Here is a 14171-nt window from a genome sequence, read left to right as displayed (position 1 = left end):
CATCTCCAAAACTTCCTATGCGCAACAAAAGCATTTGCCATCTACCTACATCTGCTCTAACCAAGGGCCGATGGACAATCCTGAGCCAGTAGCCAGAAGAAATACGAAATCTTTTGTGGTCTCAGGCTGGTCCAAATACGAGGCTAGAAGTTGGAAACGACCTCTCCAAGGACATCTTATTCAAACCAATGGCGCTCCCTCAAGGGTCACCAAGCTATTGCCTCCCACTGATCAATGCGAGTCATGTACGAGAGCTACTCTTTTACCTTCTCCAAGAAACATTGACCAAGTAGATCCAATGAGTATTTACCCGTTGGATATTATTACCATCAAACCCACTTATGACACTTATTATTTGAACACTTCCATAACAATTATAAGACCTTTTATTGGTTGCTCTGAAACTCATACTTTTGGGAAAAAAGACAAACTTCCTTGTGCTAATATCTCGTTCATTCATGCAGATAGTACTAGGCCTAAAATATGGCTTACAAGGTTTGTGTGTCACAAGTGTTACGTCTTATTTAGAATGCCTCACATGGATCATGGGCTTATATTGATTTGATGAGGTTAATTAGTATTTTTGGAAAAAAATGGTTTTAATCCTTACTTGATTACCAAAAATATCTTGGATTTCTTAAGAAAGTAATACCTTCCTGGGCTTACAATCTGAAATTCAAAATTTTATTAATATCTTTGGTGAGGGGTAAGTTACACATGGTGGGCTTACCCCTCACTGTGAGGTCTTATCCTCTTGGTTGGGGGTTACACACCTTCTTGACAATCAAGGTCAAGAATGGATATACTTTCTAGCCAATTCTAAGGAGAAGGATTCTTTTACATAGCAACCCTAGTAGCTATGGACCTATATTGAAAAGTGAGCAATAAGGGGGTAAAAGCAAGATATTAACCCCTTTCTTATAGAAGGAACAAAGGAATTTTGCATTATTATGATCAAGAATTTCTTTTTCTTACATTCTTGACAATTATGGTCAAGAATTTCTTTTTCTTACCATAGAAATGAGAAAAGACCTATATTCGCTGCATTGGTTTATGGGATATGTCACTTAAATGTTGGTACTAATAATTGAGTCATTACCATGAGGAAATCCAAAGGTATAAGTGGATGTGTAGGGACTAGTGAGACACCTATGGAATCCAAAGGATAAAACGGGGGAACAAGGAGATGAATAGCCAAGATAATAAGTCACTTGATATACGTGAATAGTCATGCTAATAACTTGTGGATTGGAAGGTCAATAGCCAAAGGAGGTGTAGTTATAGGTTGCTTAGGCTCTCCAAGGAATCCCAATATTTACATGGGCAAAGGGTTGTAAAGGCGAGTTGTGTACATAAGTGAGTAGTGTGGGAAATGAATCATTGGCCTTAAGTTAATTGCTTGGAATGGTGAGGGGATGGAAAATGGATTGCCAAGCATCTCCTACCTTCTATTTAAAACATAAAGTTGGCTCTAGATTTCAAAGCTTACTGGGTCAAGCGTAGTATCCACTCTTCCTTCATTGCACCATAAGAGGTTACGACATTCCTTCAGGTATGTTTGCAGTTCGGCCTCCAAAATGATATAGATGCCTTATCAAGATGAGAAAGCATTGATTAGATATGTCAATTTCAAACCCAAATACTCTTAGTCTTAAACAAATGTTATAAAGGCCACCCTATGGTAATATTAGAATGTAGCTATGAGCTACAATAACTCAAGAAGAGCTGAAATGCATACACCCCACTGATTCTTTGGTCATCTAGATGTAGTAGTTCTCTTTTTGGTGTTTGTACTTTGTCTCATGACTCATGAGGTATTCCATAGATGTTAATAGATCCCTCTCTCTCTCTCTCTCTCTCTCTCTCCCCAATCATTCAACATTCTGTCAAATCTCATGGTGCTCTATCCTTGTAGAGAGAGTGATAAGCCATTACTTTCATCAAAGACTAAGCCCTCCTCCTGAGGTATCTTTATTATACATTGAGCTAATATTGTAGAGGTTCTTTTCATGCATATTTTGCTTTAGAGATCTCTCAAATCTAATATTTAGATCTTGAGATACCTTCATTTGAGGTTGCCTCCCTTCTTGTCTTCATTTTATGTGCTTTCTAGATATTTTTGTGTCACAATTGTGACACACTGTGTTGTATATTTTGAGAGAAAGAGATATACGCACATAGCGCGCCCGTAGATAGATAGATAGATGGATGGATATATATATATATATATATATAGAGAGAGAGAGAGAGAGAGAGAGAGAGAGTGCAAATGCATGCACATGCAGGAGCACATGTGTGGGATATTTTGCAATCCCACTCCGCATTAGTATTTCATTAGGTATTAGATCCAAATGCTTGAGGCTTCTTGTGTTGTTTTGTCCCTATCCTTTTTTTAATAGAGCAAAGAACCTTCTATTAATGCTTGGAAAACTCAACCATACAAGTCAGTTGTCCTTGAGGCACTTCCCATGGGAGAACAAAAACAAAACAATTGGTTGAAAGAAAAGCGAACCTGTTCTAGAGAGCCCATTGCCTAGGGAGTCTTTGAAACAAGGGCTAATAGCCAAGGAGGATAACTATGCAATTGGCAAATCCTTCGCGATGTAAAATGTTAAAAAGTGCTTGTAGGCGAAGCCTTGCAAAAATGTTCCCATCTTTCAGTGGTCGCTTCAAAACTAAAATTCCCATGCTCCCAAGTAGGGTGGAGGGTACCAGTTGGCAATCAAAATGGCCATGGGTTTGTATCGTGCAACCTAGATGTTCCATGCCATGATGCTGGCCAATATCTCCCACATAAAAATACTTCTCACAAACTTACGTGTATGCAAGTAATAGACTAGCAAGATCTTTACTAGTAGGGTATTAGAGTTATAGGCCACTTGTGGAAGCATGGTCACTAGATCCCTCCTGATTGACTATTAGAGAGGAGACTAGATGGAGAATTTGGATATCTTAGGGGAGACCTTTAGTGAAGTTGGATTGGGATCCGGGGAAGTCGTCTTGCCCATTGCTCACTGCTTCAAATCCTTTGACCTTTTTTTAGTATTTGATGAGGACTCAGTATAAGATTCAATAGAGAGATATTCACAATATACCCATGGTTGTTTAGCACTAGCAGGCATAGGGGATTACTGAGTAGCTCTTGGTGAGAATTTGGACCCATTTTTGGGGGATTAGTATAGCTAAGAAAGTTTTATACTTTCTTTGGCCTACCATTTATAGGGGCACTCCAGTGGGCTACAACAAATGGCTAGATCTTCTCTTTGTATGAGATGTTAGCTTGCAAAGGAATCTTGTCAACATTGCTTATGGAACTATCACATTTCCATGGTTGTTTGGACTGTGTTTTTAGATTGTTCTATTATATCACATTTGAGTCTTGCATTATGACATGGGGAATAGCTATATGGGGTAGAGGGTCTAGTGCCTTTGCTTTATATGATTATCAGGCTAGCAACCTGCTGGCGACTATGCTTTCTTCATGCAGTATCACCTACGACGTGGTCCTATAGATCTTAACATCATGGATATGTTGGATTTGTTTTTCATATCTATCCCAAATCAAGATTTCATGCCTTCTTCATCAGTTGGTTTGGCTTGGGAGGTGATATCCACCATTACATTGTGGAAAAATCTAGTGTTCGAGATGTGTAAATGTTTAAGGTGGCAAGCCATCCACTTTAGCTAATATACTGGCTTTAATATTGGCAAATATCATTTTCACCATTAGAAGTCAGTGGGAAATATGTATTGGCTCCTCTATAGTGGCACAAGAGAGATTGATATCATTGACGAGGACTTAGGATTGTTCCTTTTTTTAATTTGACACCAATTGGGATGTCATAGCACTATAGACCACCTATACCATATTGTATATGTTAGGGATAGAGTTCACCTCTTGTATATTTGTTTTGGAAGGGAATAAATTACTACACTTAAGAAAATTAGTTAACTTGAAACAAGTGCAACTCGAACTCAAAAAGCGATTCCATAACTCAAACAAGTGAACCCAAGATCCAAAATAAGTGGAACTTGAAATAAGTGAAACCCAAAACTTGGAACACCCAAATCCAAAACCAAAGGCGATTGAACCTAAACTCTGAATAATTGAACTCAAGACCTAGGATAGTGAACTAAGAACCTAGAACCTAGATTCTAGAACAAGTGAACCCAAAGCCTAGAATGAGTGAACCCAAAACCAGAAATAAGTGAACCTAGATTCTAGAACAAGTGAACCCAAAGCCTAGAATGAGTGAACCCAAAACCAGAAATAAGTTGGTATTGCAAGTTTACTCTCAATCTATGATAACAAGAAGCCAAGTCTTATGACATCGCCTACACCAATGCACACTATGTGATCTTTATATGTTTTGTGCATTTGGAAGATGCAGCTAACATATTTCGACCTTAGAGTAAAATATAGAATATAGGCTGAAGTCATTTCATCGACATTATTCCCCTTGAAACTGTAACTATAAATTGTAACTATGATTTGTAACCATGTTAAAGAAAATCATAGTTTTCCGACTGGAGTCCATGGCTGCCCTATTCATTAGAGTTATTTTCTAGGCAAACACTTGCAAATAGACACACACACGCATTGACGCATGCACACACTCACGTACAAATGCATGCACACACACACACACACACACATGCATACAACCATGTATGCACACATGCATGCATGTGCACATAGGAATGCATGCATGCGTACACACACATACACAACATATGCATGCACACATATATGAATGCACGCGTGCATACAAACACACACACACGTACATGAATGCATGCGCTTGCATGCATGCACACACACACTCTCATGTGCATGCATTCACTCACACATGCAAGTGCACCCATGCACACGTGCGTGCGTGCACACACACACACACACACAAGTTCATTTATATTGGATTTCTATGAACTTGAATTTTCACATACACACCCGAATACACACACGTGCATGCACACATGCATGCAAGCACACATGCAGACACATGTACACGCATGCATGCACACACGTGCATGCAGACACACATACATGCACACACGCATGCAAGTACACATGCACGCACATGCGCATGCATGCATGTACACACAAGTATACACATGTGCGCACACACATAATACATGCATGCACACATACATGCATGCACCTATGTGCATGCAGATGCACAAACACACACACACTTACTATTCTCCTTTTTCTTTTGCATCCATTTAATTTCTTAATTTTCCCTTTTTCTATTTTCTCCAATTCCTTTTCCTTCTATCTCACAAACACTCCCTAATTTTTCCTGATTCCTCCTAAATTTTTTCCAATTTCTTTATCAAAGCTCTCTCTCTCTCTCTCTCTCTCTAACCCCCCCCTCCATCTTTAACCAATTTTCTTCCTTATTTTTTCCTCTCCCTTCCCCATAACTTTCCCTAATTTCACTTGATTTCCCCCCAATTATTTTTACTAATTTTTTAAAACTAACTTTTTAAATCCTTTTTCCTTTTTTTCAAATTCTCTCTAGGCTCCTTTTTTTACCTTCAAAGTCTACATCGAGCTGTTTAAGTCTGTGTTTAAGCTACTATTTTATTGTGACCCTGATAACTAGGGAGGGGTGTTTATGACACCTGTCTTCCCAATTAAAGTTAAGCTGGTTCTTACCATGTTTTCTTGTTGGATGGTGGTAGGTATGCAGATTCTCCTCTTCAATAAAAGAGACGCTTATCAGGACTTTACCAAGCTCCTTTTTTTTTTGCAAGAATGTTTTTTGCAAAAACATTGTTGTCATTTCTTATCAAAGCTCATATATACTTTTTATGCAATTTCATAGGTGCTTTACGTACATACTCAAACACTTCCTTAATTCTATAGTGTTCTCTTTCTATCCTTTACCCTGACTCTTTTGTCTTTTCACTATGCAAAAGGGGTTGTTGTCTTGTCTTCCACATACATGTCCTTTCCCCTGCAACTCTAAACGGTTGCACGTAGTACACTTAAGTCATTAAGGCCTTATTTAGCTTCTTGACTCCTTTCTCTAACTTGTGTCATGTTTTCCTTTTAGAAATTTTAATGGGATGTTTTGCTCCAATCAGAAGCTCTCAACAACCCTCTTCAAGCTCCTTCTGCCTCATCCCAAGCATCTTTGGATGGTTGCACTTATTACATTTAAGTCATCATGGCGTTGCCTTTTGACTTACTTCATTGCTCGCCGAGCAAGTTTCTCTTTCTTTTGGTTTATTTTTCTTTCTAAGAAGTCTTCCACACCAAACAATTTCCAGATTAGCCCACTCCATCCCTGTTATGGCTATCATATAAACTCTTTTTTCCTCTCATTACTTGTAAAACCAATAGCTCCCATTGCTCCAAAATCGCATGTCTGAGTCAAGCACTTCTCTTACTCTTTTACCACTGCTTATTTGACACTTCTAAAACATTACTAGTCCTTTTCGGGTAGACAGTATGTCATCACACTAGGTGATGACCTACTGTCTCACCTAGTGTGTTGTATCCTACTGGGGAAAAGGTGGGTACACACACATGATGGGTTGTGGTAGATTATAAATCTTTCCCTTGACTTTTTTTGAATTGTGTAGTGGATTTGCAGTATGTTGTGTGGCTACATTGGCAATAATGCATTTCTGATTGCACCACGTAGGGTGAAGAAGATAGAGGAGAGAAGCTGTAGCTTTTGGTCCTAAAATTGGTAGGGCTAGCTAATGTTGTTGTGCAAACTCCATCAAATGGGTGCATGCAACCTTTGAAAGGGGTAGCATGAAAAATGGGTGCATTCAAGTAAGCTTATGTAGCCACGCCATCTTGTTGAGTGTATAGCTTGCGCCCTCTGCAAAAGTAGAATTTTCATTAATTGTCAACCTTTTCTTGACATTATTGGCTAGGAAAAGTTTTGATGATGGTCTTGTGCATAGGTGCCTTCTCTCACCCTATAGCCCCGCCTGCTCCCCCTTTATAGCTCGCAAGAGATGGTGATGGAAATATCAGGAACAGTGTGGATCATTGCAGATCGTACACATGGTGCAAGTTGGAGATGTTGCACTTGTCCCTTAAGTTAATAATTTCACTTACCGTAATTGCGGCCCCGCCCCCCCAAAACCCACATCCACACAAAGGCACATCAACTAATTAATGAATGGGGAGGGTTGTTTGACGCGGGGGGTACGAATTTGTGGGACTAGGAAAATTGAGAGTCTCTTTGCGCCTCCCTTTTAACGCCTCCAAAGTAACTTCTTACATACATACCATCCTTCTCTCCTTCTCTTTTGGGTGGTTTGTAACCATGGCCATTTTGAAATAGTGAGTTTTTGTAGACCTATTTGCCTCATCATGTTCACCACCTTCACCACCCTCTCTCTGTTCCATCTCTCTCCCATCATCTTTGCTTTTCCAGTTGGGCTTCCGTAGCGGCCCTCGGGCCGTTCTTGAATGGAAGCAAACTGGCTTCCTTTGCTGAAGTCCTCGTCGTTTCCTCCCCCCTCGATGCAGGCATCACTTTGCTGGATTTGGGCACTGGCTCCGAAGTTGCTCACCTCAAATCATGTGCGTCTTCACGGAATGCCTTGGCTTGCGTTGGTCGACAATTCTTAGCCGCTTCCCAAGTCCCTAAGCCTGGGTCATCAGCTGGCGGAGCCATTTTCCTCTGGGCTTGGAACAAGGTTACGTCGTCTAAACTGCTATATCACGCTCTGCGCTGGCCGGGGCTCATGACATGACACGTGATTTCTTTGCGTTGAATGCAATCTTCTTTGTCTTGTCCTTGATAACCCATGGGTGTTTTGACTAATAAGTTTCAACTCGCAGACACAGCCTGAAATCAAGAGTTTTCCTGTCGAACCCATTGGTCCTCTTGCGTGCACTAGTGACGGATCGTATATCCTGGCAGGAGGTGTGTCTGGAAGAGTCTACATTTGGGAGGTAATGGCATATTGAACGTGATCGACGTATCTTTTTTTTTTGGGTGGTTGTGGGATAAGCTTAATGTTTCTGAAGAAATGCACTTAGTCGATTAATTGACCTCCTACCAAACGTACCCGAGTGTTTTCCGTTGAATGAAATGTAGAAATGATTCATGCTCTCCGTTTTTAATATCATTCTAAGCATCATTCTTTTGACACACATACACATACACATATCTACATTACATGCTATGCGGTAGACATTATTCATGCTCTCCCATGGAGCTTCGCTGTCACAGATCAATCCCAACTGTGGCATTCCTTTGGTATTTCATATGCTATGTTGTATAAATACATTATATGTTAGAAAAGACCCAACAGAGGGTACACACAACGGAAGATTTATAGTAATGCCCAGGAGCTCACACAGTGTGGTGTGAGATGTGGAATCACAAACTTCTTAACTTGTGTGCATGAAATAGATGTGCAGACTCATCAATAGACAATGAACCAGCCGATAGAGAAACCACCAAAATAATATATTTCGGTCCAAAGCTATGGACACAATACAAAAGAGATAGATCCAGAGTCCCACCAATGGTGTGGTCCTCTGATCTTACCACAAGGTCCTTCTCCTATCTGCCAGTTATCTCTAGACTCGAGCCCGCGTGCTCCACCTCGAGCATTTGTAGACTTTCCGTCCAGAATGGTTCTCTCTACCTTACTGCCTACATGTAGATCAGCCTAGGTAGGCAGCCCTTACTAGCTCAGTCTGCAGCCCTCTTTAGGTCTCCTTCACCTCCTGGGAAAAGGCCCAAGGAAGCCCTATCTGCTGCTCTTGTATGCTGTAAATCTGCTGCTCCAGAGAATGTGATGATCACGACACCTTGCTGCCCTAGAAGACAGCCAAGGTCCAGCCTCTAGGGAACTCAGTCTGCAGCACACCTTCCACTCTCCTTCACCCCCAGTGTGAGGCCCAAGGGAGCGGCTTCTGGCTGCTCCTGTCTGCTCTCTTTCTGGCTGAATGTTGGATATGTAGTGAGGCCCCAAGGACCTCCTTTTATAGGGCCCCAAGGGGCTGGCAAAACCTACCGACCCAGGCCCCTAGATCTGGCCGACCTGGTCAGTTCTTCCTGCCCCCCCTGGCCAACTTTTCTGGCCCCTCCTGGGCCTTACAAAATCGCCCTCCTGGGCTCTCTTTTCCAGGGCTTGCTGGCCCACGATTCCATGCAAGGGCTGAGCCCTTGGCCAGCCCTAGATAGGGCCTGGTTGGCTGGCTTTGCCCAGCCCAACCAGCCCTCCATATGGGCTGCCATGTGCTGCTCCATCCCCTGCCATGTCAGCGCCTGTTCCCCTTGCTTTTGCTGCGCCAACCTATGCACCATCATCAGGGTCTGTTGCAGGCCCTTCGCCTGCCCACTACCCTTGCCATATGGCTCGCCATGCTGACGCCATCTGCTGGTGTCTGTTGCAGGTCGCAATCCTGCCCACAGTCCAGCCATGATTCCACGCCCTGTGTCATCCTGAAGCTGTCCTCTGAGTGCCTCATGCCAGGCCTGATCCAAGACAATGTGTCCCCGCCATCTTCCTGCACATGAGCAGCTCCTGATGCAGCCTTTCATCCTTGGGATACCCCACCAACCATGAATGCTCCAGATCTGTCCCAGATCCACATATCCAGGTAATCTTTCTTTGGGCACATCCTGCCCTAGGTCTCCCTCCCCCACGCTCTCCTCATATGGGGGCTTACAGATGGGGAGGTGACCATTCCAACACCCCCTCTCACCGACACATCTAGGCCCAATGCCAACACGTTGATGAAGATGCTCCAATAACTCCCTGGTCGTAGTCCTTTGGAACTTTTCGATGTCAAAATCTTTTCCTGGCTTTTCATCTCGTGGCTCGTGCTCCACCAGGTCCGGTTCCGCTTCTGCACACCATCCTGGTACACAGGTCCATCTTTGGTAGCACCTCTTGGCACCACCTCCTTCAATCACGTTCCTGCCTTCGAACTCGAGCAACCCAGCCTCCACAATCTTCCAATTGTCCCCCTCATAATGAGTGAACAATCTAGAGTCTTCCAGGCACCATGCTCCGAGGGTCTGTTTCAACCCGTCCTTCCTTTGGCGAGGTCTGCAACAAAAGTACATCTCCAGATAAACCGCGAAATTTAAACTCGCCTGACTGAACCTGAGTCACCCTTCGCAAGGACACAATCCTCCAGTCGTGGAAGTCGATTCCCTAGAGCTTCTAAATCAGGGTCATCCTTCAGCAAGGTCCTTGCCTTCAGGCTCCCACACCTGTGAGCCTCCTACTTGGGCTGTGATACCATGTTAGAAAAGACCCAACAGAGGGTACACACAGCGAAAGACTTATAGTAATGCCCAGGAGCTCACACAGTGTGGTGTGAGATGTGGAATCACAAACTTCTTAACTTGTGTGCATAAAATAGATGTGCAGACTCATCAATAGACAATGAACCAGCCAGATAGAGAAACCACCAAAATAATATATTTCTGTCCAAAGCTATGGACACAATACAAAAGAGATAGATCCAGAGTCCCACCAATGGTGTGGTCCTTTGATCTTACCACAAGGTCCTTCTCCTATTTGCTAGTTATCTCTAGACTTGAGCCTGCGTGCTCCACCTCGAGCGTCTGTAGACTTTTCGTCCAGAATGGTTCTCTCTACCTTACTGCCTGTAGATCAGCCTAGGTAGGCAGCCCTTACTAGCTCAGCCTGCAGCCCTCTTTAGGTCTCCTTCACCTCCTGGGAAAAGGCCCAAGGAAGCCCTATCTGCTGCTCTTGTATGCTGTAAATCTGTTGCTCCAGAGAATGTGATGACCACAACACCTTGCTGCCCTAGAAGACAGCCAAGGTCCAAGGGAACTCAGTCTGCAGCACACCTTCCACTCTCCTTCACCCCGAGTGTGAGGCCCAAAGGAGTGGCTTCTGGATGCTCCTGTCTTGCTGAATGTTGGATATGAAGTGAGGCCCCAAGGACCTCCTTTTATAGGGCCCTAGGGGGCTGGCAAAACCTACTAACCCAGGCCCCTAGATCTGCCCGACCTGGTCGGTTCTTCCTGCCCCCCCCTGGCCGACTTTTCTGGCCCCTCCTGGGCCTCACAAAATCGCCCTCCTGGGCTCTCTTTTCCAGGGCTTGCTGGCCCACGATTCCATGCAAGGGCTGAGCCCTTGGCCAGCCCTAGATAGGGCCTGGTTGGCTGGCTTTGCCCAGCCCAACCAGCCCTCCATATGGGCTGCCATGTGCTGCTCTATCCCCTGCCATGTCAGCCCCTGTTCCCTCTGCTTTTGCTGCACCAACCTATGCACCATCATCAGGGTCTGTTGCAGGCCCTTCGCCTGCCCACTACCCTTGCCATATGGCTCGCCATGCTGACGCCATCTGCTGGTGTCTGTTGCAGGTCGCAATCCTGCCCACAGTCCAGCCATGACTCCACGCCTTGTGTCATCCTGAAGCTGTCGTCTGAGTGCCTCATGCCAGGCCTGATCCAAGACAATGTGTCCCCGCCATCTTCCTGCACATGAGCAGCTCCTGATGCAGCCTTTCATCCTTGGGATACCCCACCAACCATGAATGCTCCAGATCTGTCCCAGATCCACATATCCAGGTAATCTCTCTTTGGGCACATCCTGCCCTAGGTCTCCCTCCCCCACGCTCTCCTCATATGGGGGCTTACAGATGGGGAGGTGACCATTCCAACATTATATTGGCTCGGATTGCCCTTGTTGACGAGCTCAATGTTATTGAAAGCAAAGATTTGATGCTATATTTCTCATGGCATTTGATTGTTTACGTTGGCTAGTTACTTAGTTCCCACTGGCCACCATTTTTAAGTATATTCATCATGACCTAATATGACCACAGTAGATTCTCTTAATGCTACGTAGATTTTGCAGTATATATTACATGCGTGCTGCTTTATGGTGCCATCTGCGACTCTTTCCATGTCTTGCCTTTTAGAGAGTGCTATTTAGAAGGAGAGAACTCTTGATCATTGATCGGTTTATGTGTCTTTTCAGGTAGCAACGGGGAGATTGCTAAGGGTGTGGGCTGCTCATTACAAGGCAGTCACCTGTCTTGTTTTCTCTGATGATCAGTCGCTGCTTATCTCTGGAGCTGACGATGGATTTGTCAATGTGTGGCCTCTTCTACGGTATGCTCTTTCCATGCATTATTCTAGGTGCCTACGGTAAGAATGTACGAAGGGCTATTTGTTTCGTATAATTTGGAGTACATTGTGCACCTCTCAGATTTCCTTTGTACGTGTTGGAATTCTTGGAATGCAGCCGATCGGAGGAGCATTGATTAAAATTATGTAACAATTAGGACACTTGAAAAATACATTAAATATATTTCAAGTGTCTATGGGTTAAAATAGACAGAACAGCTTAGATATGAACTCCAAAACTCTCCCTTTTGATCAAACAATTTCTTTTGCTCACCAGTACTTGATCTGCTGACCTAGCAAACTGGCACAAGATGGTGGCCATGCCATTGTAAATTAATAACTTCTTGCCAGAGAGGTATGGTAGTTTATACATAGTGATCGGTGGATTATTTTTACAGAGAAGTGATCAGTGGATTATAAGGAGGTGAGATGGCATTGATCCGAGTCGTTAAGCTGAGGGAATGTATATGGCATTCCACTTGGTCTGATCCTCTGATAAGCAGAGCATGAAGCACAAAACTGTTGTCTCGGAGCAGGCAGAGGTGCACTCAGTGAGAATTCAATGTTGCTGCAGTTATGGAGTAATACAATGCTTGTCTATTGTTTGTACCTTATTTTCTTTGAGTATTCAAAGGTCTTTATGGGCGGAAGCAGTTAGCAAATGCTGAACTGGACGATGACCAAAGCAGTCAAAGGGAAGACTGCTTTGGAGACGTATCCAAGTGGAAATACTGTCATTGCTCATTTAGGTTTTTTGGTTCCCGATGCCTATTTGTATGTTAAAGGAAGTCACGACAAAGTAAGAGCAAAAGATGCATTTTTATTGGTTACAAGGATGATTCAAAAGCTGATGGCTGTACAATCCAGGGGTGAAGAAGATCGTGGTGAGCCAAGACATTGTCTTTCAGGAGATGGAGTATTATCCCGGAGCTGTTCCAGTTGTGCTCCTGATGGCAGGACACGGAGTATTATCCCGGAGCTGTTCCACTTGTGCTCCTAATGGCACCCGGACTGGCAATTCGTGAAGAGGAGTGCTGGACTAGGAGCCAAAGGAGAGAACCATTCCTAGATGTTACAGGAAGACCTTGTTGGAGGGTCTATGCTATACCCCTTGGACATCCACCTACTTTAAAAGCTCACCTTTAAGGCCTGGGGAGATCCATGAGCAGTAGCATAGTGGTGGATGGCTGCAGATAGCATCATAGATCAGTCATCCATCAACCAAACGGTTAGGTGAGATTGTGGGCAGCATTCAGGGCTGCCAACTTAGCCACAGGAAGCTCGGCTGCTGATGTGGCAGCACAACTTGTGACTTTTTAGTGTATGGCTGCAGTGGTGCTGCAAGGATGTGGCAAAGCAGCTACGTTGCAGTCATGGATGAGTTCACAGGTTGGCTCAAGTGTGTGAATATTTATTGGTGAATACTTGCTTTTGCTGTTAGTGCAGTAGTATTTATCACATGGTAAAGTGGATTCTCTTGATAAGATGACAACGACAAGGGACCTCCAATCAGCTATGATCCCTAGATACTTCGGTGACACCATGACTCAATTGTCATGAAGGCTACGTAGGCCAACCACTGCTTGCTGTCAGAAACAGGGATCTGTAGCAAGGGGTGGGGGCGGGGGGGACAACAAATCCTCGAGATCACACAGCCACTCGGACGAGAAAAAGGTAGTTTAGTTTGCCGTTATTTTTGGACAGCAAGCCTTTCAGCTCGTACAGAGCTGAGATGGCAACCTCAAGATTTCTTCCCATTCCCATTCAGGAAGAGAAAGCTGGATCAACCTAATTATCCACTTTGGAAGTTTAAGATTATATAGTCTCCTCACTTGATGGAGACTATAGATGTTATCCTCAAAAGCCATAGACAAAGAGGACGAGTGCCACAGTGGTACCACTGGATGTAGTGCTTTTGCAAGCTTGGGAAAACTAGGATGCAGATGCATTCTTAGTCTTGATTCAGATCATGAATATGATACCAGTGATCCGTTTGGTGATTGTTGGAGAATTCACCTAAGCATGTCTCAAGCTTAGACACGATCATCCATGTTTGGATACTTATGA

The 14171-nt window shown here is 43.8% G+C and overlaps 1 protein-coding gene across 1 annotated transcript in view; it reads left to right on the top strand.

The window, feature by feature from the left end:
- Positions 1 to 483: 483 nt before the first annotated feature.
- The window catches only part of LOC147904400 (protein ROOT INITIATION DEFECTIVE 3-like), a 64933-nt gene continuing 51245 nt past the window's right edge, over positions 484 to 14171 (top strand). Inside the window, exons 1-4 of the mRNA XM_087391385.1 lie at positions 484 to 495; positions 7327 to 7671; positions 7817 to 7930; positions 11956 to 12089. Of these exons, the coding sequence (XP_087247511.1) occupies positions 484 to 495; positions 7327 to 7671; positions 7817 to 7930; positions 11956 to 12089 (605 nt within the window). The remainder of the gene's footprint in view (positions 496 to 7326; positions 7672 to 7816; positions 7931 to 11955; positions 12090 to 14171) is intronic.

The sequence above is a fragment of the Dipteris shenzhenensis genome, chromosome 2, assembly GCF_047967505.1.
Source record: "Dipteris shenzhenensis isolate YYH24624 ecotype China chromosome 2, Dip_SZ_1.0, whole genome shotgun sequence".
Classification (NCBI taxonomy): Eukaryota; Viridiplantae; Streptophyta; class Polypodiopsida; order Gleicheniales; family Dipteridaceae; genus Dipteris; species Dipteris shenzhenensis.
The sequence above is the reverse complement of the archived record's forward strand: the minus strand, read 5'-3'. Positions and strand labels throughout refer to the sequence as shown.